Source organism: Numida meleagris, chromosome 1 (assembly GCF_002078875.1).
Source record: "Numida meleagris isolate 19003 breed g44 Domestic line chromosome 1, NumMel1.0, whole genome shotgun sequence".
Taxonomy (NCBI): Eukaryota; Metazoa; Chordata; class Aves; order Galliformes; family Numididae; genus Numida; species Numida meleagris.
In genome coordinates, this window is record NC_034409.1 from 62,640,914 (window position 1) to 62,663,176 (window position 22,263).

Sequence of the window (22,263 nt, forward strand, 5' to 3'; positions counted from 1 at the left end):
TCTGTTGTTACATTGAGAAGTAAGAGAGGTAAGAAACCGTTTTTAGGTAACTGCTGAAAGCATCAGAGTTCAGGGCTAACAAGGACTGATAATTGGCCCAAATTATCCCAAAACTTAGGGAAATAAATGGCTGGAAGGGGGTTTAGCAAAGAAAAGTTTTGTGGTCAGTTTCATTCAAGTATTTCAGGAGTAAGCTGATGCAAAACTCACTTTTAGGTACATGTAGATACAGCAGCTAGCTCTAAATAGGACGTTTTAGGGAATTGAAAGAAGGCAGAAAATTGCAGTGGTAGTCTACTGACTCAGCGATGTATAGTGAAAATGAGACAGCGATTAATTGAACAGTTTTTGTAGTGTACTTTCAGAACAGAATTTAAATAAATGTTCAAAAGCTGATGGAATAAACCAAGACAATGCTGAAGATGAAAAACACCAAGAAAAAACAGCTGAACAGGAGCTAAAGTAGTCTTTGCACCAGTACCTGTGCCAGAAAGCAGTCAGTAACTTGCTGTACTGCCTTATAATGGAAAAGCTGACATTCAGAAGGCAGTTCAAGTGTTCTAAAATACTTATGCCTGTTTAGAAACAGATTGTATTTCCTTTTTTTTTTTAATATATACAATGTAATAAAGAAGATGATTGAAATTGTATATAATCCTGAGTGATGTGACTGAAACAATTTCTTGTGACCAAATGACACAGAAGATATATTTGTGATATTTGGGAATATGCAACCATTTCATGTTCTTAAATGATGTAATTAGGAAATGAGGATTGACAATTGGCTGACCATCATGGGGTCATTTGCATCTGCTGTTACTTATGAACCCTGTACTAAGTGGTTTAATTGTGGCCTGCAGGCTCCCAATGAACAACGATCTGATGTACAGTTGCCATCATTTCAGAACTCTTCACTGACTTAGCAGAGTGTTTTTGTAGATTTTGCAGAGATCAATATAAACTTGGTATTTTGCTATTTAGGATAAATGCTATGCTAAGGTTAAGATTGAAAACACCTACTTTGTTCTGTGGTTTGATATTAGTAAATTAGTTTTAATGATTGCTTGCTGATGCGCATTTTGATTTGATTTTGGACGTAAATTTAAGATAAATTTGTTTTTAAAGCTGTTACGTACTCTGTGGCTTTACAGGTCTGAATTTCTAATTTTTAATTTAAGTTTTTTTAATATTCATATTCTATTTTCGGCAAAACTGGAAGTTTGTGCTTCTTGGTTCATATAATAAAACTTTTGTAATAAATGCACTTAAGGCACCACAATTCATGCTGCTTTCTGAAATAAAATTTCCACCTTGAATTCCTCTACTGTTAGTATTTCAGTATCATGTTCCATTATCTACCTTATTTGAAATATGACATTGGAATAATTTCTCTGATTTCTTTTAGGGACTCAACAACAGCTTATGGCACAACATGCTTCAGAGAAAGAGGCTTTGGAAAAGATTAAAATAGAAATCGAGGAGGAGCTGAAACATCTTGATGAAGAGATCTTGGAAGGTGCTCTTGAAATTTTCCCCTTGCAGTTGATCATTTCTATGTAGTATAATAGTGGTTAATTTGTAACGAGTACTCTAGTTAAAGAGATACTTGGATGCATTGAGTCTCTTCACCCCATCCCTCCGCTCTGATTTCTAGGCATTGTCGCATGAAGTTAAACGTTACTGTGTGGAGTGGTGGAGTCTAGCCAAAGCAAACAATTGAACTGTATTTATTAGACTACTATAAATGAAGTGTAAGCAGCCCTTAAGCTGCTCCATGAAAGAATTGAAAACAGACTGGAACAGCTAGAATCCTGGGGAGAGTGGACTGCAACCATAAGATTTCTCACCTCCACACAGATTATTTTTCGGGACGTGCTTTGACTGATAGATGTGGCTTTTATGGGACTCCCAGCAAGAGACACTTTGGAAACAATCTTTGCTTTGCATGTATTTCAGATTGGAAGTATGAACTAGAATGACTCTATATCTGGTTATACTAATCCATGTAGGCCTTTCTGAGAAATTTTAAACAGAGAAGGAAAAGGTTTATGAACAGAGCATTGTTTTAAAAAGAGATGCTGTAGTACTGCTGCAGAGATCCATAAGTGGGCAGATTTTACCATGGAGAAGGGGCTCTTTCAGTGCTTCATCAGGACTGGCTTAAAAATTAGCTTAAAATTGAGAATATTTGCTAATTTGCTGGTTAGTTGTGAGATAAGGGCTAGAGGGGAGAAATGTAGCTTAAAGCTGTCAATGGCTTGGAAGCATCACTGCCAGAGTGTATTTAGAACATATTTATTTTACTAAAATTTGTTTATAGCATGCTTTGACTGTGGAGTTTTGAATTCTCTCTCCATCATATGAATTGTGTTTAACTGGTGGGATGAGAAGCCTGAGACTGCTGTTCTTATACGTGTCTACTTTATTTTATATACTTTTACTTTCAGCTTTTACCACTACAGGATTTGACTGCCACACTTCCCCAGTGTTCAGTCCTGCCAATCCAGAAAGCTCAATAGAAGATTGCCTGGCTCATCTGGGGGAGAAAGTTTCCCAGGAATTGAAAGAACATCTGCACAAAGCACTAGAGAGCTTGCTTAGCAAGTGAGTTTCTATTTGTTTTTTTCAAAGGGAAGGTGTTTTGATTGCGTACTTGTTTTGTGTTTTAATGTGTGAATATTTCTCTTCTCTTTGTTCAGAATTTACATTAATTCAATTTCTAAGCTTTTATTATTGAGCTTCTGAGACCAGTTTAAGTAATTTGAGTAGCTGGTGAAACTAGCAGCTGGGAGCTGCCAATTGCCGTTGCCAATTTCATGAATGCTGGGCTGTGCCCATATTAACTTGCCCTACCTAGTAGTTAAGAGCAGAGCTAGAGGCTTAATAATAAATAGTCTGACCCAGTATGGGTGGGAGAGTCTTCCTGAAGGGAAGGTATGTAGGTGCTTTATGGCCACCTTTCAGGACACGTGTCTGAAGCAAATGTGACTCCATGGGCTAGCCTTGGGGCATTAGGAGCTGTCCTTCCAGTTTAATCTTATCGATATATAGCATATGTCCTTGCCATGCTAGTATCTTGGTTAATGTCATTTGTAAATTCGTAAAATTGCTGTGGTTGCTTGCTTTTCTAATATGAATTACTAGCCCCATTTGAATGGATCCACATGAAGTACTCCTCACTGTTCTGAATGACTTCCAAAATGTATTTGTAGAGAGCTGGAGCTGTAGAGTGCTACGTTAGGACAGTTACAAATGCAGTTCTGAAGACAGCATTAGCAAATCATAGAATCTCCTCCTTCAGATATTTGCTGTCCTTCAGATAGCAAATAGCTATCTGAAACTATTTTATGGATTCATTTAATTAATATGACTCAAAGGAAGCTGAGAATTATTGTTCTCCCCACTGTTCATGAAACGTATCCTAGATATCAGCATCTACCAAAAATTCTGGTCTCATAGATGGGGTTAAGCATGCCATATAGGCTTTGAAGAGGCATCTCATGTTCTTGTGAAGGTAATTCTTTTCATGGCAGACTTCTGTGAGATTATGAATTTGAAAGTGATTCCTTCTGAACATGAGGAAACATATTTAACTGTCAGGTTTCTGAAGAGGGTGTGGAGTCACTGTCCTTGGAGAAACTCCAAAGCTGTCTGGGCATGGTCCTGGGCAACCTGCTGTATGAGACCCAGCTTGAGCAGGGAGTTTAGACCAGGTGACCTTCAGAGGTCCCTGTGATTCCTTAACTAGCTTGTCTTCTTGAAGAAACTATAATGGTGGTTGACTTTTTATGACCAATTTTTTTTTAAGACTGATGAACTCTGGCCTGGATTCAACATCAGAGGTCACATGTAACATCTGACTAGACAGATGGAGGCAGTTGTCTCTTTTCCATGATTCATCCACAGGAAAACTCTCCATTTAACTTTCAGTAATCAATACATATGCTGTCTGTTTCTGTATGCAAGTTTAATAGGATCAAAATGTATGTTCAATGTTGTGTAAACTAAAAATTATTTAACAACAAAAAATGCTTTGTAGGGTACATGTTCCCCTGTAAGCGACAAAAGATATGTTGGTGTGTTCCTCCAGAAACGGCAGACACTTATCTGCCTTAACAAAACCATGCGTTTAGATGTGGTACTGAGGGACATGGTTTAGTGGGAAGTACTGGTGATAGGTGGACAGTTGGACTGGATGATCTTAGAAGTCTTTTCCAACCTTAATGATTCTATGATTCTATAAATGTACATATGAAGTCTGAAATGTCTATGGAAACTTGGTGGCATGCATGCTTTTCTGTAAAGTGAACTAGAACTACTGTCCAATCTCCAATCCTTCCTGCAGCTGTTGTTGCTCTTCTCATCCTACTGATTTATTTGGATTTGCATTCTAAAGGGATTAATGTACCAAGGAAGTTAAGAGAATGCACTTAGAATGACAAGCTCATATTATCTTTTCCCCAGCGTGCTTTAATTTCGTTCTTTCACCAGTGTTTCCTACAGTAGCATTATTTGACACAATACTTATTTATTCTGCTTATATTTTGTATTTTCATCTAATGTGCCTATACACAAATATTTTTTTGTTACAATATAGCAACGCTGTTAGATTTTGAAGAGTTTTTAAAGTCACTAAGCAGTTAGCATTTTTTCTCTCCAACGCCAGATACCACTTTCTCCCTTAAAACAAAGTCTAAACTTGCCTTCTGATTTGGTCTGGCTTCAGGACAACTGCTTTTGAAGCAGTACGTCTTCTCTTATCACTTGTCAGAAAGTCTTCGTTGTTGCTGATTGTAAGACACAATTTGATCTTGGAGGAAAGAGGATGGAAGAGAGTAATTTCATCATCCCAATTCAGAGAACCTAGAGGTGTGATAGTTCTAAAATGAGAAGTCTTGTTGAAATGTCTACTGAAGTACAAAGATTTTTTTTGTGATCAAAAGTGCTGTCTCTTGCAACTAAGTACTTGAACTCTAACATAATGTTAACGCTCCCAAGTGTTTGTTGGTTCATAGTCTATAGCGTGTATAAAAATTTTACTCTGTATTGAGCTCCATTTTGTATGTGAATTTCCTAGTGAATTTCTTTTTATCTTTGAAGTCTTAGATTATAAAAATGGATATGCGAGAGATCAGAAATTTTGGTAGCATATCAGAGAACCTACTTATCTAATGTCCTTTAGTTTGTAGATCATCAGTTTTTTTGTAATACTCACCTAACCAGTTATTTGGAATTGTAGAACTGGGAAAAGGTGATGCCTTCTTGCCCGTCTGCTGATGGTGAAATATGAACATTTTAGCTCTTGAAAATTACTTGCTGTAATATATGTGAAAAAAATCTTACTATCTGAAAACTGAGAACTTTATTTTATTCTTGTTCTTTTGTTTCCTTTTATAACTTTCAGTGTTGGTTTAACTTCTGCAGGCCAGTAACATATCAAGAATATCGAGAGCGCACACAAGAGACAGCTGCACATGCCAGTGGATGGAACAAGGTACTAAATAAGTGACTTTCACTTTGATATCCCTTGCATCAATTTGATGTCCACAGCATTTTTTTTACAAGGGGCAGCTATACTTTACAGAGGACCAAGAATAAAAAGAACTCACTTGTTTTTAGTGTGAAATAACATGCACTTTCAGAATAGTGGATGTAGACATACTAAGTAGTTTTTAGATAATTTAGCCTGAAGTTATTTAATTGAAGTGTTAGGTCAGTCTTCCTTTATTATGGTAAAATGAAACGTTATAGAGTTGCTGCTTGGCATAATTTTTGTCAGTAGATATTTGTCTGCCACTTCTTTGCTTCCAACTCAGGCTCAAAATAAAATTGATAGTGTCTTCACAGTATTTCATTTGTTCAGAAAACGTAAGGAGAGTGTTTGCATACCTGGTTTCAGGACCAGTTGTCTCAAACGGCACGGTTTTTTATTGCTTCTTTTTAGAACGTGCAGATTTGTAAGTGAACTGCCTTATAATAGCTTTAAAGTAGAATGAGTAGAATTACTGTCCACAGATTCATCTTTCATTGATCATTCCAATTCATAACATTAGTCATTTTCTGACAGGTTGAGTGTGTATCAGAGAAATAATGAAATAACTATTTGCAAATTTAATCAAAATTGAGTGTTAAAATTTGGTCTCAAATTTAAAATTAAGCAAGAAATCTTTTTTTTTTAAAAAGAATTTCATTTCCTTAACTAGATTTCCCTGCTTACTTCAGAAACTGATCATCTAAGCAAGGGTGTGGGCGCTTTTAAAGCAGTTTGTTAATGTTGCTTGACAAGTTCGAGCCCATGGCTAAGGCAATTATAAGTGCTGTGTCTGCTTTCAGTTTATTGTGTTGTGATTCATAGCATTTTAGTGAAAGCAACCATGAAATCTGGTTCTCAAGGAGGTGCTTTAAGACTGTACCTTTTACTTTTCAGTTGATGGAGGAGGTGGATGGAGCTTTGTTCCCTGCTGCACCTCTGTACACTGTTGGTACACGCCTTTTGCAGCTGTAGCCCTGGATAGATGGATTCGGAGTTTTATGATTCAGCCTCCCTTGCTGTTGCATTTGTGCGACCTGTGTGCTTGCACACGGTTTTTCGTCCCTTTTTGTCGAGAGTATTAGCCAGAAGGTGTCTTTGTCATCATCTTTACTCACCTGTGACATTTGTTGCAGTCCTCGAGCAAGCCTGAGTGGAGATCTTGTGTAATAATACAGCATCTGTTTATATTGTTTTTGTGGTAGCTTGATACTTCAGGAATGCCTAGCAGTTCCTTTAATAATACTTGTTTTGAGGAGGTGGAATATATTTATTTTGGTTTCATTTCCTTTTAAATTCCTTCATCATCTTAATCGGAATCATATTTTATAACAGAAGAGATCTAGGTACCTTTCCTCCAACTTCAATGTAACTTAATTTTCAATCTAAAGGAGAAGCTGTTAGAATAATTAATAAAGGCAGCAATAAATAGACGTACAGTGTTAAGTCTAATTAGCAGGCATATGTAGCAGCAAAATGGGGTGGCACTGGCCATGGGTCTGTGAAAATCTGAAGAATGTGTATTTAATTGACTGTCAGAAGACTTGTCTGCTCTTGAAAATTTACTGATCTATTTCTGTGGGAAGAGATGAAGATATGCCCTTGGCATGACTACGTTAAGAGGGGAAAGACAAATTAATAAGACTATACTTAGGAGTTAATAGCGTTTAACAGTGAAAAAGATTAGAGAGAGAAAGCAAGAAACACAATACTCCTGTTAGAAGAGCTATTTATGGATAATTCCCTGACACTTGTTCAGGTTTTACATAAAGATATATCTCCTATTGAACTTGTTTTTGCCAGTTTGCTAAGAATGATGCAGAAAAACTTTTCATCATTCCCTGTTACATGCTCCTGGACATTACCTATCCTCTAATACGTATCTTCCACATATCCTCCTGCTGGTTGGAGCAGAAACTGAAAACACACAGTAGTTGTGGCAGATGAGAAAGGGTTAAAAATCTAGAAGGGCTTTCCCACAGATACACTTTTGGCTGGTACATCTGTGATGTATCAAGATGTTCTTGCTTTTAGTAGCCTACAAATGAGAATCTCACTTTAAATTTCTGAGTCTTTGCTGTTGAAAAGTAAGTTCTATGGCCCCTGGAAGCAGCTTGGACTTGGTGAGGAACCTAAGTTAGAATTAACTGATTTTCTGCTGTGATTTCACTGTTATCAGATCCCTCTTGTGTATGTTTGTGCGTGTGTGTATAGGTATCTTTCACTATATGTGTGTATGTATAGAAGTTCCTCCTATTTAATGTATTGACTGTGATGCGCTCAGCGAGCCACAATATCTCTGTGGCACAAGGCAGACCCAAGGCAGTCTTTGCAGATCTTACCTGATGTTATGTGTGTGTGAGACACAGCATATATTTCTAGGTAGCTATTGCATTAAAATAGTGACATTAGCTAGTTGCAAGTTGAATATGAACAAAGGCTTGATCTGCCTCGTTTACAGTTGGGAAGGTGTCATTTTTAACCACACTAATTTTCACAGAACCTGTTCTTTCTGCAAGCTTGAGCATAAAGAAGATGCTTTTAGATGCAGCTGTTTTTTTTTCCCTTTAAAAATGTGGACCTTTTCCAGAGAGTAGTGAACTGCTGAGGAGATACAATTAACTTAGGAGAGTTTATAATGTCAAGGAGTGTTTTCAGTCACTAAAACGTGAATGTTCATCTGAATAAGAAAATATTGGTGGGTAAACAAATGCATGGGAACATCTGTTCTTCCACTAACATCACACAGAAGCAAAGTTTACCTGTAGGTATTTGAAGCACTGGTTCTCAGTAATAGAATTTCAAGAGGAAAAAAATACTTTGTTTTTCTCAGAAATTACAATGTGAAGATCATAGATACGATGATGGAATCTGTAAAGAAAAGGATAAGGCTCTCTTTAAAACAAAACCAAGCTAAAACCACATAAATTTAGAGGGATTTGTATTTCTGTAATAAATGTATTTTGAAATCTGGTAGTGAAACACTTCAATGTCAAGTTTTTATGCTATGCTTAAAATTGAATATTATGTAAATACTCAAAGAAAAATAATCCCACTAGTGTGCATCAGATAAAAGGACGACAAATACTGAAACTGAGAGCCAACTGAGGTAGTAGGCAGGTTAGCAGTCATCTTACTGATTAATGGGAATCAAATAATAATAAAACAAGAACATAAGAACTAATTTTGTAAATAATTAGGTGAATTTTTCTGTTGAAATGGTCAAAAGATACGTGGAAATGGCAATTCCTTTTTATGTAACTTCTTCAAAATCTTTTTGGAGCTTTGTACTTTTTTTTTTTTTTGCAGGCATCTAGATTGCAATATTATAGTGTGGGATTGCGAAAGTGTAACGGGCAGAAATTTTTCATTTACACAATCAGACATCTTCTGATAGTAACATTTTTTTTAAATGATTCCCTAGAAGTTTTCTCCTGCCAACTGTTTGCTGGTGTGCTCTGCTTGATGTTGTCTTTGATTTTCTTCAATCAGAGTATAAATAACCCCTAGTACTCTTTCCTGTGTGTACTGGTGGAGTGAACTGCAACTGCTTTGAATTGTTAAGGGTCCATTTTAGTTGTGGTCTTGTTTAAAACTTATCACCATTCACATAGCTACTCTTAAGTACAAAAAGCTGCTGTTAGCCTTAGTGGGAGTACTATGAACTTGATTAATTTCATGAATTTGCAAACCTGGTCCTGCTACTGTTGATCTCAAAGATAGAAGTCTCAGTAATCTCAGTGAGAAAGAAAAAAGAGTCTGTTTGTTGGTCTGCACAAAACGGATTATCAGTGTTTGAATTTGGTCCTTTGCTCTAAGGGCCTGCAAAGGACTCTAGATTTGGGAGGAATGGATAGATTAGATACTTAAGTTGGCAAAGGAAGAAAGCAATAGTTTGAACTCCCTTCATTTCCTAAGCAGCCTCTTTTTCTTTTTTTGCCTTTGTTTCTTTTCCCTTCAGCGTAAAGTAAGTGCCAAATATTTTGAGATCAAAACCTTCATGATCTTGTAGAATTAAGTGGGTGCGCCCAAACCTTACCTAGTCCTGACAGCGTTTTTTTCTCTAATCCAAGAAGACTGAAGTTTCCTCTGATGCTTACCTCACCTTGACCTGCTCCTTATGCTTATTCACGTAGCTGTAAGCCTACAGCTTTTCTGCCTCTGGTTCAAGATTAATTACAAGAAACTCAAAACAAACAAGCAAACAAACCACAAAGCTTTTAAAATTCAAGTACCATCTCATTTTTAGTTAAGCAAATGAAGCATTAACTGTTTTTCCCAGAAGAACAGTCATATAACCTGTCCCTCATAGTATTGGACTCTCTGTTTTTAATCAACTGAAATGTCTTAAATTTATCAGATTATAGGTGTTTTCAAGACCTTATCTGTTTTTAGGGATCCATCTGAATGTGACTTCACCATGGATTTAGAATGTGTCAAACCCAGCCTAGTGCCCACTCTTCCTATGCTTCTTCCTCCAGCTTTGATTCCCAAGGTGCGATTTCTGGGAATAGTAATGGAAGATATTTAAACAAAAGAAGATCAGCCTGATGGAGGAGGAGACTGGAGAAGGAAGGGGCATTTGGAGTTCAATCTGAGCAAAAGTATTAACCTGGATCTACCTTGTGTGGGCAGGAAACACCATTCTGATTTGCAGTGTTCTAATGATCCTCTTCAGCATTTACAGAAAATAGAAGTATAATGCAGTTGTCGTAAACTAGATGCAGTAAAATTAATAATGCTTTCCCTTGTGTCGTAATTAAGCTTTTTCAGATGCTAATGGCTTCAGTTCATACCAGTTTTTCCTGAGCTTGGCAAAGTACTGCATAAACTTTGCCCAGAGGGCCACTCGCATGAAGAATAAATGTAGAGTTTAAAAGTTCAACTGCATGTTGTTTAGGCAAACAAAACCTTAATTTCAGAAGGAAGCATCTAGAACTATGCTATATAAAGGAGGTGAGTTACTGTATTTTCCAGAGCAATTCATGTTTAAGTTAAGGCTGAGCATTCAGTTAAACACAAAAAAAGGTTGGAAGGAGAAAGAGTAGGAAGAAAGGCAGGGAATTCTGTACACAGTAAATTTGGCATAGAAGAGAGCTCAGTGTAGAGAGGGCTATGTATTTATCACTTGAACTGGGCTTGTAATCTTATTCTGCTTTGTGGAGTTCATAATTGTAGAATACCTCAAGTTTGAAGAGACCCAGAAGGGTCATCGAGTCCAACCCCTGTCTCCACACAGGACCACCCAGAATCCAAACGCTATGTCTGAGAGCAGTGTCCCAACGTCCCTTGAACTCCGGCACTTGGAGCCGTGCCCACTGCCCTGGGCCCACCGCCCTCTGGTGCAGAACCTGTCCCTAACCCCCAGCTGCCCCTCCCCTGACACAGCTCTATGCCGTTCCCTCGGGCCCTGTCGCTGTCACAGAGAGCAGAGCTCAGCGCTGCCCCTCCGCTCCCTGTGAGGAGCTGCAGCCGCCATGAGGCCTCCCCTCAGCTCCTCTGCTCTGGGCTGCACAAACCAAGGAGCCTCAGTTGCACCTCGTGCACCTTGCCTTCCAGAACCTTCCCATCTTTGTAGCCTCAAACTGCACCCAGTGCTCGAGGTGAGGCCACACAGCACAGAGTGGAGCGGGACATCCCCTTCCTTCGCCCGGTGGCAGTGCTGGGCCTGATGCACCCCAGGGTGTGGTTGGCCTTCCTACTGCCAGGGCACATTGCTGACTTGTGTTCAACTTGTCATCAGCCAGAACCCCCAGATCCCTGTCTGTGGGGCTGCTCTCCTGCCTCTTGTCCCCTACTCTCTATATATAGCTGGGATTGCCCCTTCCCAGATTCAGAACCCAGCACTTGCTCTTGCTAAGCATCATACAGTTGGTGATTGCCCACCCCACCCATTTGTCTACGTATCTCTGCAAGACCTCTCTACCCTCGAGGGAGTTAACAGCTCCTTCTAATTCAGTATCATCCTCAAACTTATTTAATGTGTGTGTTTGAGCCCTGTGTCCAGTTCACTTATAAAACTGGACACACTTATTACGCTTGATGTAACTCCACATTTTATAACCCTTTGAGCCAAAGTTGTTTGTTTCTGTCCTGTCTGAAAGCAGAATGTAAACTTCTAAAAAGACTGTCCAGTGCAATGTATCTATTAAAGAATGAGTATGAGTTTGCCGTTTGAAAATATTTTGGATGCATTGCATTTTGAGCAATAACATTGCATTTTGTTTCTTCTGATGTTGAAAGATTTAGACCTATTCTGCTTCTTTGTACCTGAATCTTTTGTTGTGGAAACATGGTACTCAAGAAACCACTGCAGTCCTGTTCCGTGAAACTCTCAAGTTACGCTGTGGTGTTTTGCTTATCAGATTAAGTGCTCCTTTCCTACTGTTTTGTATTGTATTTCTGCATCTGCTCCTCACAATAATAAAGTGTATAGTCCCTGATAACTTTGAACTTCCAAATTCAGACCATTTCTGTAGACCACATAAGTTCTTCAGTTTTACCTGCCTCAGTAGTATTGATAATATTTTCTGAATTTATTTGTAATTCTTGTTTTTTGTAGGTCTTGGTACCCCTGGTTCTGCTACAGCAATTTCTGATGGAGCTAACCAGAAGAGGCCAGGAACCACTGAGCGCGCTTGTGAACTTCGGGGTGACGTATCTAGAAGACTATTCTGCAGACTACATCATTCAACAAGGAGGATGGGTAAGAAGACAAAGTTTAATTTCCATCTTTTGTTCAAAGCTTATTTCTAACCATGGTGCTAGCAGTGAAAGCTTTGAGGAGTCGATGGGAATAAGCCTATGAGAGGATGCCTCAGGAAAAAAAAGGCAAGAGGGTAGAACGATCATATAGTTGGAAAGGGGTTTCAGGTAGTAATGTATTTCACCTCTCTATCCCAAGGCAGAACTGACTTTTACCTGTTCATTGCCTCTGTTGACATTAAAGATCTATGTGATTGGACACCACAGTTTCTCCAGGCAGTTTGTTCCAGTTCTTTGCATGTCTGGTTTGTTGAATTGCTGTTGATGTAGCAGATGTCCTCAGAAGTAAAATAATAAGTAGTTTTCACACACTGCATGTTAAGATGCTAATATACTGCCACATGGTTGAGCTTTTGTTTGAATGCTCTGTCCTGTTAATATACAGAATTGCATTTACATGCAAACGCTCTTAGCAAAAGAGATACTGTGCCTGAGAGCGTCATTTTTTAAATCTTGCCTACATGCTTCAGTGACTGCTGGAAATGGTATATGCTTTTTTCCCCCTCTTAAGTTTCTGAGGGTTTTTAGCAGATAAGTAATTGGGGAGCACTTAGTACAGAAATGCCAGTAGGCACAAATTTATTCTTAGAATAAGTGACAAAGTAGCTCACTTATATTGAATTTTACGTAGGAACAATCAGGATCTCTTTGTGCTGCGTTTCCTTGTGGAAATCTTCAGATTCATGATAACCCATGTTCTTGAGTCATGGCATGCTAAGCAAGTTACTTTTTAAATGTATCAGATAGCTCACAGCTGTTGAGCTGTGTCTTGAAGGCAGAGCTGCAGTACAGAAGCTTGAGCTTTAGATTACTGGGTTTGGGAGGGATACCAGATTTGAATGGAATTAATCTGGAATTAGGAAAATACAAGTTGATTTATTATAAAAAGTAAAGCTCTTTGGAAAAACCCAGTGATTAAAAAGCATTAGTAGGAAAAATGTCATTTGAATTGCTTCTCAGATTTCACGAGTTTACCTGAAATTTACTGTAGGAGTAGTTAGTTCCAGAATTTCTGTATGACTGTATCTCCCTAAATCCTTTCACTTCTTGGCAGTGGTTTTCAAAACCTCTTGGGGGTGGGGTGGGGGGTGGAGTTTTTATCTTTAATGGACAGAAAAACTGGACAGCATGCATCCAAATGACCTTGAGTCACTGATAAATGCATTTCCATTTCAAAGTCATTTTCTCACAGGGAATGCACTTACTTTTGACTGTTGTGGTTTAAGCTGGCAGGTGGCTGATCACACAATCTTTTGCTCATTCCCTCCTCTTCCCAGTAGGATGGGGGGAGGATCAGGGGAAAAAAAAAAAAGTAGAACTCACGGGTTGAGATAGAACTATTTACTAAGATGGAGAAAAGGGAAATGATAACATTTATGACTATGTATATGTGTGTATATATATATGAATGTATATAACAAGTGTTGCACAAGCAATTGCTCACCACCCCCTGATGCCCAGCCAGCCCCCTGAGCAGCAGAAGAGAGAGATGAACACCCACCCCCTTCAAAACTCCTTCCACATGATGCCATATGGTATGGAATATCCCTTTGGCCAGTTTCAGTCAGCTGTCCTAATTCTGTCCTCTCGCAGCTCCTTGGGCCCTTTTCTGAGAACGGCCTCGGCTCTGTACAGCACTGCTTAGCAGCAGCTGTAGACAATGATGTGTTATCAACGCTGTTTTTCTCCTGGAACCAAAACATAGCATCATACCAGATACTCTAAAGAAAACAATTCCATCCCAGCTGAAACTAAGACAACAACTTTAAGAGGAGTGGGTATTAGTGTTATTTTCCCTTTGTGGTTTGGTTTTGTTTTGTTATTTTACCTCAGGAAGGCAGTGATCTGTTTTCTAGCCCCTATTTGAGGCCTACTATAAACATACTTAATACAGCACAAAGCCTCTGAACACAGCAGCTTTCCAGCATGGCCTCCAAGGGAGGGGGATGTGCTTTGTGTTTGTGTGACTGTGCATGTATGTACAGATCTGGGTAGTCCGTGTTTAATGGGCTACGAACTTGTCTGTATACATCCACTCAGGCATAAAATCAGACTGACATAAGCGGTGCAGCAAACAAGCCAGAGCTATTTTTGAAACAGCAGAAGAGGCGAGGAAAGAGGCAAGGTGATGAAAATCCTTTCCAACTGAATTAATGTAGCCACGCTAACCCTTTGTGAGTTGCTGTGGGTGTGGGGCTTGGGGCCCACCTTGCATGCAGTTTTACTTGGAGAGAGGGAATGTATGGTTTGTCTGTCTTTTGTTTCCTGTAAGGAGAATGTTCGTTCCTACCGAGTGACTTGCTTCTCAGTTTGTTCTGAATCTGTGGGATTGTATTCTGGGAATGTCTGTGCGGAGGGCAGGGAGTGGAAGATGCATGTTTTTGAGCAGGGCTGGGGGAGAGCGGCAGGCTGTTAGCCATTACACAAGTGTTTTGAATTCATAAGAGAGGCATCTGCCACAGGAGCGCTGTGTGCCAGATCAAGCTGTCAGTAATACTTCGCTAGTGCCATAAGGGCAGTGTATAAACCTAGGATTCTCCGGTGAATTGCACTGTTATGACGGTAAGAAGTTCGGGTTTTGTGTTACTCCAGAGTGATCTTACATATGACAAGCACTTTGCTTAAAACTGAGAAGATACCAGAACAGCCTGTCCAGTATTTTGTGGATCAGGAGCAAAGGAGAGTTTTACAGGAGCCTGTTTTTCAGTGGTGGACTGAAAAAAGTCTGTAGTCTTACCACGTTCTGTCTCATCCCTTTGCACCATGTCATTTGGGATCTTCCTCAGTTTTTTGACTGAAGCCTACCTTTGACAGAAGAAAAGTAGTCAGTAGGAAAAGCAGGGGCTAGCTGAGCCTGTGTTCTTTCCAAGCTGCTGTTCTGCAGTCAGAATATTCTGGAGTTGCATCATCCAGTGGGACTATTTGCTGTGTAACACTGTGCTGCTGCTGTAGAGCTTGAAGTGCTCCTGAGATTCTGCCTGCATACAAGGTTTCAAGCTATTCTGTGGGCTCGAGAGCTTTGTACGTCCAGGAAAGCATCTGACTGAGGACAGTGGACAACAGTTATGAGAAGCAAAACAGCTAGCTCAAGGGAATAAGGGTTGAAAACATTGGTAGTTGGGAAATAGATTTCAGTAAATCAGTGTGGCTTGTGAGAAATGAGAAATTCGAGATACTAGCTGTAGAGCCTCTAAGGTGAGAAGTATCTTTTGGATTTTTTTTTTTCTCTGTCCTGTAGAGATGTAGCGATGAGACGATGCGTTGAACAGTGAGTGTTCCCCTCCCGTTCTTCCTTCAGGCACTACAATTTTGATTCCTTTAGTTGTTAATTTTAAGGAGGAGTGGGACTGGATCGTAATGATTGCTTGGTAGGAGAATGGCTGGCATATTTTCACTCTGAAGTGCCTATCATATTTTGATATTATGATTCTGGCTGTTGTGTTGTGTAAGTCTTCTAAAAGGGATGCCTGTCTTCAGTGCACTGCGTATTGTGTTTGGATGCAGCTGTCACGTAAATGTCAATGAATGAAGAGCTGAAATGACTACTCCATCTAGGTTACAATCTCACAGATTTGCAGGTAGCTGCAAGCTGTGTTTAGAAGGCTGTCGGAAAGCAAGGTAATCTTGCTTTCTTCTGGACATTCTCTGTCTTTTAGTAACTGCAGTGAAGGGTTTTGCTGCAGCACTAACATTTACTCTGCTTGACTTTAAGTATGATCTCTCTTCAGAGCAAAAGCATGTTTGGCATTTCAAGTGCTCTGAATAGCTATGTGCGAGGATACACATTTCTTTCTCCTGATGCCGTTTTGATCACAAATGGTCGTGCTAGAATCCTGTTTCCTTATCATTTTCAACCACCACAAACCAATTCCCAGCTTGATTTGGCAGTAACTTCATTCTTCTCTTTCCAGAGAGCGATGTTAGGGCTCAACAAACTGACGTGCAGTGTACACGCTCTCCCCTCCCATCTCCTCCTATCCCCTCCCTTCCCCTCCTCTTACTTCCCCTCCCTTTTTCCTCTGCCTGACTTCTCTAGGACTGAATGCTGCTGCATCAGAAGCAATTCTTGATCTCCTGCATAAGCGCACAGTAAGGCCAGTCAGTTGGTAAGGTTTTTTTTCCTCTTCCTTTCCCATCCCTCCTCCCAAATAATTTATTTCTTCTCAAGCTCTGCATATTCTGATTTTAGCGGCTAGATTTCGCGTATCTGGAGATGTCTGTATAGAGGAAAAAGTATAAGATTCCTTGGAAGCTAGGTGCTTTTCCTCAGATTCACTCTCATATTATAAGCCCATCTGCTTTTCAGTTGTTCGAAAGACATGAAATAAGTGCATGGTAAGGCTCAGCTAGTAACCTTTCTTCTCTCGGAAGGAGGCTGGTATTTGTATTTTTGACTCATAGCTGAAATTGTCTCTGCCCTCCCAGTGTTCATATCTCAGGATGTTCGGATCTGAATTGAAGTTTAACTAGTCATTGCCTGTGTTGCAGAGGATAAATTTCCTCCAAGTATACATAGTGTTAATAGTTTCTTAGCTTTAGAAGGGCCGTTCTTTCTCTCCTGTGTTTTGGTTTGGGCTTTTCTGCTGTTTTTGACGTTTTCTTTGCTGCTGTTGATTGAATAATCTGTGTGCTGGAGTCTGTTAACAATCTGGCCAAGGGTAAAGAGGCACTTGTCATCCTGGGGAAGCAAGGCAGGCAGTTTACGCAACTGGAGCAGCAGTCCAGGTGTCTGCCTTGAGAATGACAATGCAAAAATAGACAGACCTGCTACGCTGGAGGAAAGATAAGTAAATTTTAAATGGTAGAGATGGAAGAAAGGGCAATCTAATTAGAGAAGTTTTATGTAGGAGTTTTCCTTTCAAAATAATTATACTTAGTATTTCTATCTTGGAAAATGGCAATGAAATGTACACTTTCGTTTGTATGTAACTTATTTAGTATAGTAACAGATTTTTTTTTTTAGGCACTGTGGCTGAAAGAGAAGGAACTTAAATGGTGAATGACTGAGCAGCTAGGTCTCCTTTTTTCCTTTCAGCACCTTCAAATCAGTCTGTCTACAGAAGTCATCTCTTAATTACTGATTTTGCTTCAATGTACACAGCTAAGACTAAAACCTTATAAGCTGTTGCTTTGGAATTGGCACTCTGCAGGTAGTAGAGGTTATGCTGGAGGGCAGGGAAAAGTAATAGGATCATTTCTGCAGGCTGTTCTAGCCAAAACAGTCCTTGAAGGGGATGAAAGTCGTGGCTGTAATATCAGTGTGATTTTATTTGGTTCAGAGGAACAATTCATTCTTTTTTTTTTTCCCCCATTCTTTTAGTAGAAAGTTTTAAGGCCAGTACAGTTCTGTTTGTGCATTCCGCTCTGTTTTTCTTGGCTCCACCTATCTCGAGTTTCATAAAGATGAATGCTACAGTGAATGAATGTCTGGGGGGCTTTTAATACTATTATTGTTTTTGAACCATTTTAGACCTGAAGTTTGTGAGCTCTTGATTTTATAATAATCCGTTTCTCTGAAGGACTAGCACAGTAATGCCGTTAAGCCTGAAATCAGAAGGGATCTGAAGGGCTGAATCTGGAGGCAGAGGCTGGATGCATTCTGTAGCTTGAGTCACTGGCTAGGCTGGGGATGAAGCTGTCCTGTCTCTGATAGCAATCTGTGGCACAGCCATTGCCTGCTCAGCCCTCAGTGTGGATGGTGCTTCCCCAGTCCAAGGGTAAGGCTGCACCTCTGTTACAACTAGAAATCATGACAAGTGTACTCTCACCTCTGGTGAAACTTGTTACTGTGGGAAATTGTCTTATTTCATCAGAGGGAGTTCTTTTGGGTTTCCAGGATGTGGGCAAGTTCATAATTCATTGCCTCCTGTTTTTCAGACACTAGATTTCAAGCATAAATGCAGCTGATGGTTTCCTATTACTTATATTGCTGCTGTGACACTGATGTGTGGAGAAAAATGACTGAGCCTCATCTCGTTTCTCTTTGATGAATTATGTTACAAGTTAAAGTGAATACTCCAGCCTGAGAAACTTCCTAGCTATGGTTGAGTGTTTTGAATTTTTTTTTTATCACAGTAAATGTTGCTGTTCTGGAACATTCCACTTGCTGACAGCATTTTTTCCTGTACTGCAAGGGGTTTTCTTGGGGATTTACACAGATTCTCAGAATGGCTTGGGTTGGACAAGACTTGAAAGATCACCTAGTGCAACCCCCTGCCATGGGCAAGGCTGCCACCCAGCAGCTCAGGCTGCCCAGGGCCCCATCCAGCCTGGCCCTGAGCGCCACCCAGGGCTGGGGCACCCACAGCTTCTCTGGGCAGCCTGTGCCAGGGCCTCACCGCTATCAATGTGAAGAATTTCTTCCTTTTATCCAATCTAAATCTATTGTCTTTTAGTGTAGAACTGTTGCCCCTTGTCTTATCACTGCAAGCATTTGTGAATGGTCTTTCCGTATTTCTTATAAGCACTCTTCAAATACTGCGTGGCCACAGTGAGATTTCCCTGGAGCCCAGCTCTCTCAGCCTTTTAGGAGAGGTGCTCCAGCCCTTTGATCACCTTCGTGGCCTTCCTCTGGACCTGCTCCAAGAGCTCCACATCTTCCTTGTGCTGGGGGCCCCAGGCTTGGATGCAGCACTGCAGATGGGGCCTCACAAGGGCAGAGCAGAGGGGGACAATCACCTCCCTCTCCCTGCTGGCCACCCCTCTGTTGGTGCAGTCCAGGATACTGTTGGCCTTCTGGGCTGCGAGTGCACACTGCTGCCTTGTGTCCAGCTTTTCATCCAACAGGATGCCTAAGTCCTTCTCTGCAGGGCTTCTCGCAGTCCATCTAGTTGCAGAGAAAACAGGAAAAAATCAGGCAGCATAGAGGCAGAAGAGATTTCTTTTTTTTTCTCCGCAAGGTGGCACTCCTCTCTGACCAGTATGCTCAAAATTTTTGCCTGTTCTGGACAAAATCAAGATCTGGGGTGTATTGTTGGCTTGCTTGGCTCTACAGCTTTTCTGGGGTATTTTCTGTGTCTTTGGAGTTTAATTTCAAATGATGTGCCTACTCAAATCATTCCTTGTGTGAACAATTAGCTTGTTCACACAAGGAAGTCAAGCTTTTCAGAACATTAAAACGCAAATAAAATCCCTGTATTTAAAGTTATGGGGAGGTGATGTAAAGGAAACGGTGTAATACTGGTCAAGTTGGTAGCACCTCAACACAATTAAGATCATCTTCTCCTCAAGGCTGCCACATGTGCTGTGGAGCATCCTACTTGTGTTCTAGTTAAGAAGGGAACTATCTGGTTCTCCTTCCCCTTACCATGACTTGTGCCAGCTCTTGTTGGCAGTGGTTGGAATCGGGAGTGGCAGTGCAGTGCAGTGAAGGACGTCCTCTGGCTTCTGTGGGCATGTGTGACGTGGCTCTGTAAGAATGCTGGAGGAGGAGGAGCACTCGGAATCCACAGGTGTCCCATCCCTCATTTAAAAAAAAAAAAGCAAAACTTGGATTTTTCTGGTCTGGAGCAGTAGACGATCCCTTCATTCAGATGAAGCAGATAAAGAAAGACATACGTACCTTATTTACCATTAAATCAAAAGAGTGCGGCTTATATAAGGCCTGAGGTTATTAAAAATCCTTCCAAATGTTCCATCTTGTCCTGAATTAATCTGTCTGTGAGAGCTTTGCTTCTGGGTCACATCTGCAGATGAATCAAGAGAACTGTCCTAAATGTCATTCAGTTTTTATTGCAGCTGCTTTAAAAGAAAAACACAAAAAAATTCAAACCCCAACCAAATCAGCAGTAAATCCTTGCTTTATCCTCTTAATTTTCTGAATTAACTCTTAATTCAGCTCAAGGAGTGTTAATCATCTATCCTAAAGAATGCCTATTGCTGTTGTTGGGCTTCTCAATTAAAACTTCATAAACTTTTAATGAAAAAGTAGTGGAATTAATTACACATTGACACTCAACCTGTTGGCTTTTCTCCAGGTTTTCAGCATTGGGCAATCTGTTTCTTCAAGCTTAGAGAGTTCTGTCCCCGAGGCACTGACATGAAAGTGAAATTGTCTGTGCAGACTTGCTGCAGAAAGGGCTCACCTGGACTTTATAAGGCTCTGATTTATAGGGAGACAGTGGCTGATCAATTCCTTTTCAATAAAGCTTGAGCCCCTTAGGCTCTCCATTCTGCTGAAGGCAAGGAGGATGTGTGGTTTGTACGTGAATTAATGAAGACTTCAAAGCACATATTCCCCCTGTGCTGTCCCTTCTTCATTCCTTTACCCTCTCCAAAGCTGTGATGGTGCTTTGTGTCACTTGTTCATTTCGTCTTTACCAAACCATTTGTGGGTGCCCCACAAAGAACAACTTTGTTGTGGCTCTCACCTGCAGCCTTCAGGCCCTGTAGATCTGGTAACCTCTGCATTTACTTCCAAGTCTTGGGTCTTCTCTTTCATTGCCCTTACATTACAATACTGGCTGCTTCTTCCTCAGTGACAGAGTTCTGTTTTGGTTTAATGGTGTGCATTGCATTTGGGGGAAAAAAAAAAAAAAGGGTTTCATATTGAAGCACACCTTCAGAGAGGGTACTGAAGTCTTGAGTTTTCAGTCACTGCTGATAGAAAGGAACTTGCTTTGGATTTGTTGGTGTACGTGGGGTGTATGACTTTATAAACATAATGCTTTATTACTTTATTTATCCTTCTGAATCAAGACTTTGTGGCCATCTTTTAAGTACTTAGTGAGGGACTTGATCACTTTTAATCTTCCGTCTGAAGGTTTATGTGTATCATTTCTTCGTAGAGTTTCTGAGCCTGTTACTGATCCAGGTGATCCATATACGTACCCAAGCAATTTAAAGGAATTTATGAAGATAAGTTCTTTTAGTGTTCTGCCAAATTCTTCTTTTAGTGCATAATTAGCTTCCAAAAGTCAACGGGCAGAGAAGATGATGAGATTCAGATCGTGCCCCTGCCAAGATACATTGTGAAGTCTTTGTGTTCCCAGTGTGGGATGTAGTACAGGATGGTACGAAGGGTCCAGAAACGAGTCCACTGAATTTTGTAAAATGGCAGTGTTGTTGGGCAATGAATAGAGAAACCTCACTCCTGTGCTCACTCTGAGATACATTGACCCCTTTTCACAAAGTGTATTGACATGGTGATAATTCATACCATGAGAGATTGAAGTGTTACTGCCCATGAGCTCCCCAGATCTCTCAAGTCCTCCTTTAGTGCTTTAGGCAGAGGTCCATTCCTGCTTCATTTGCTCTTGCTTCAGTTAGTGCAAGTGATGAACACTGTTTGCATTTTCTCTCCTGTGCCTGCATGCTCTGTTTGGTTCTGTTTTGTTCTGTTGGTGTGGAGATCCTTCCCCCTTCTGGAGGCTCTGTGCAGGCAGTGCCCGGCCCCTCGTGCTTCTCAAGGAAAGAGCGCTTTGCTTCTGGCCTTGCTGTTATCAGCTCTGCTGATATGCCCACTGAAGGTTAGAAACCATTCACTTGTAGCCACTGAATTCCTTGCATGTTAGGAACTAAGTGATGACTGGGAGTTACCAAGGCTGAAATGCATTTTCCTTCTGCTCTGGAAGCAGGGCACTGGGATAGATAGAGCATTTTTTGGCATCAGTGAGAGCAAGAGCAGCTGCTGGCCTCCATCTACCCTCAGTCACACAGCAGAGTATCTTGGCAGACCTAACTGGAAACTGATGGGGTTTATAAACAACTCACCAAGATAAACAGTATGTTTATTTTTAATCTGGATCTGTTCCTCATACGGATCACCGCTTGGATCCACACAAAAGCTGTGGGACAACCAAAGAGGAGTCTTGATGCCATAGGTAAAGGACGAGCAGAACCAAACCCCAAATACATAGGTGTCAGAAAGGGTTTAAAAAAGAGGGGGAGAGCTGCCTGGAGTGCTTTAGGAGAGCTATTGATTGTGGATGGGAGCAGGGAGGAGGAAAAAGAATGGATTTTTTTTTTTT

At 40.4% G+C, this 22,263-nt stretch overlaps 1 protein-coding gene across 2 annotated transcripts in view; it reads left to right on the plus strand.

The window, feature by feature from the left end:
- Nucleotides 1–22,263, plus strand: part of BCL2L13 (BCL2 like 13) — a 41,519-nt gene that overhangs the window by 12,133 nt on the left and 7,123 nt on the right. The window contains exons 3-6 of one of the 2 annotated variants that reach the window (XR_002436538.1): nucleotides 1,406–1,516; nucleotides 2,448–2,604; nucleotides 5,405–5,494; nucleotides 12,093–12,169. Coding sequence is in view for 1 of the 2 variants with exons in the window: in XM_021390274.1 (XP_021245949.1) it covers nucleotides 1,406–1,516; nucleotides 2,448–2,604; nucleotides 5,425–5,494; nucleotides 12,093–12,236 (482 nt within the window). In the remaining variant the exon portion in view is untranslated. Of the gene's footprint in view, nucleotides 1–1,405; nucleotides 1,517–2,447; nucleotides 2,605–5,404; nucleotides 5,495–12,092; nucleotides 12,237–22,263 lie in introns of those variants that run through there. The other variant, XM_021390274.1, reaches the window with a different exon arrangement.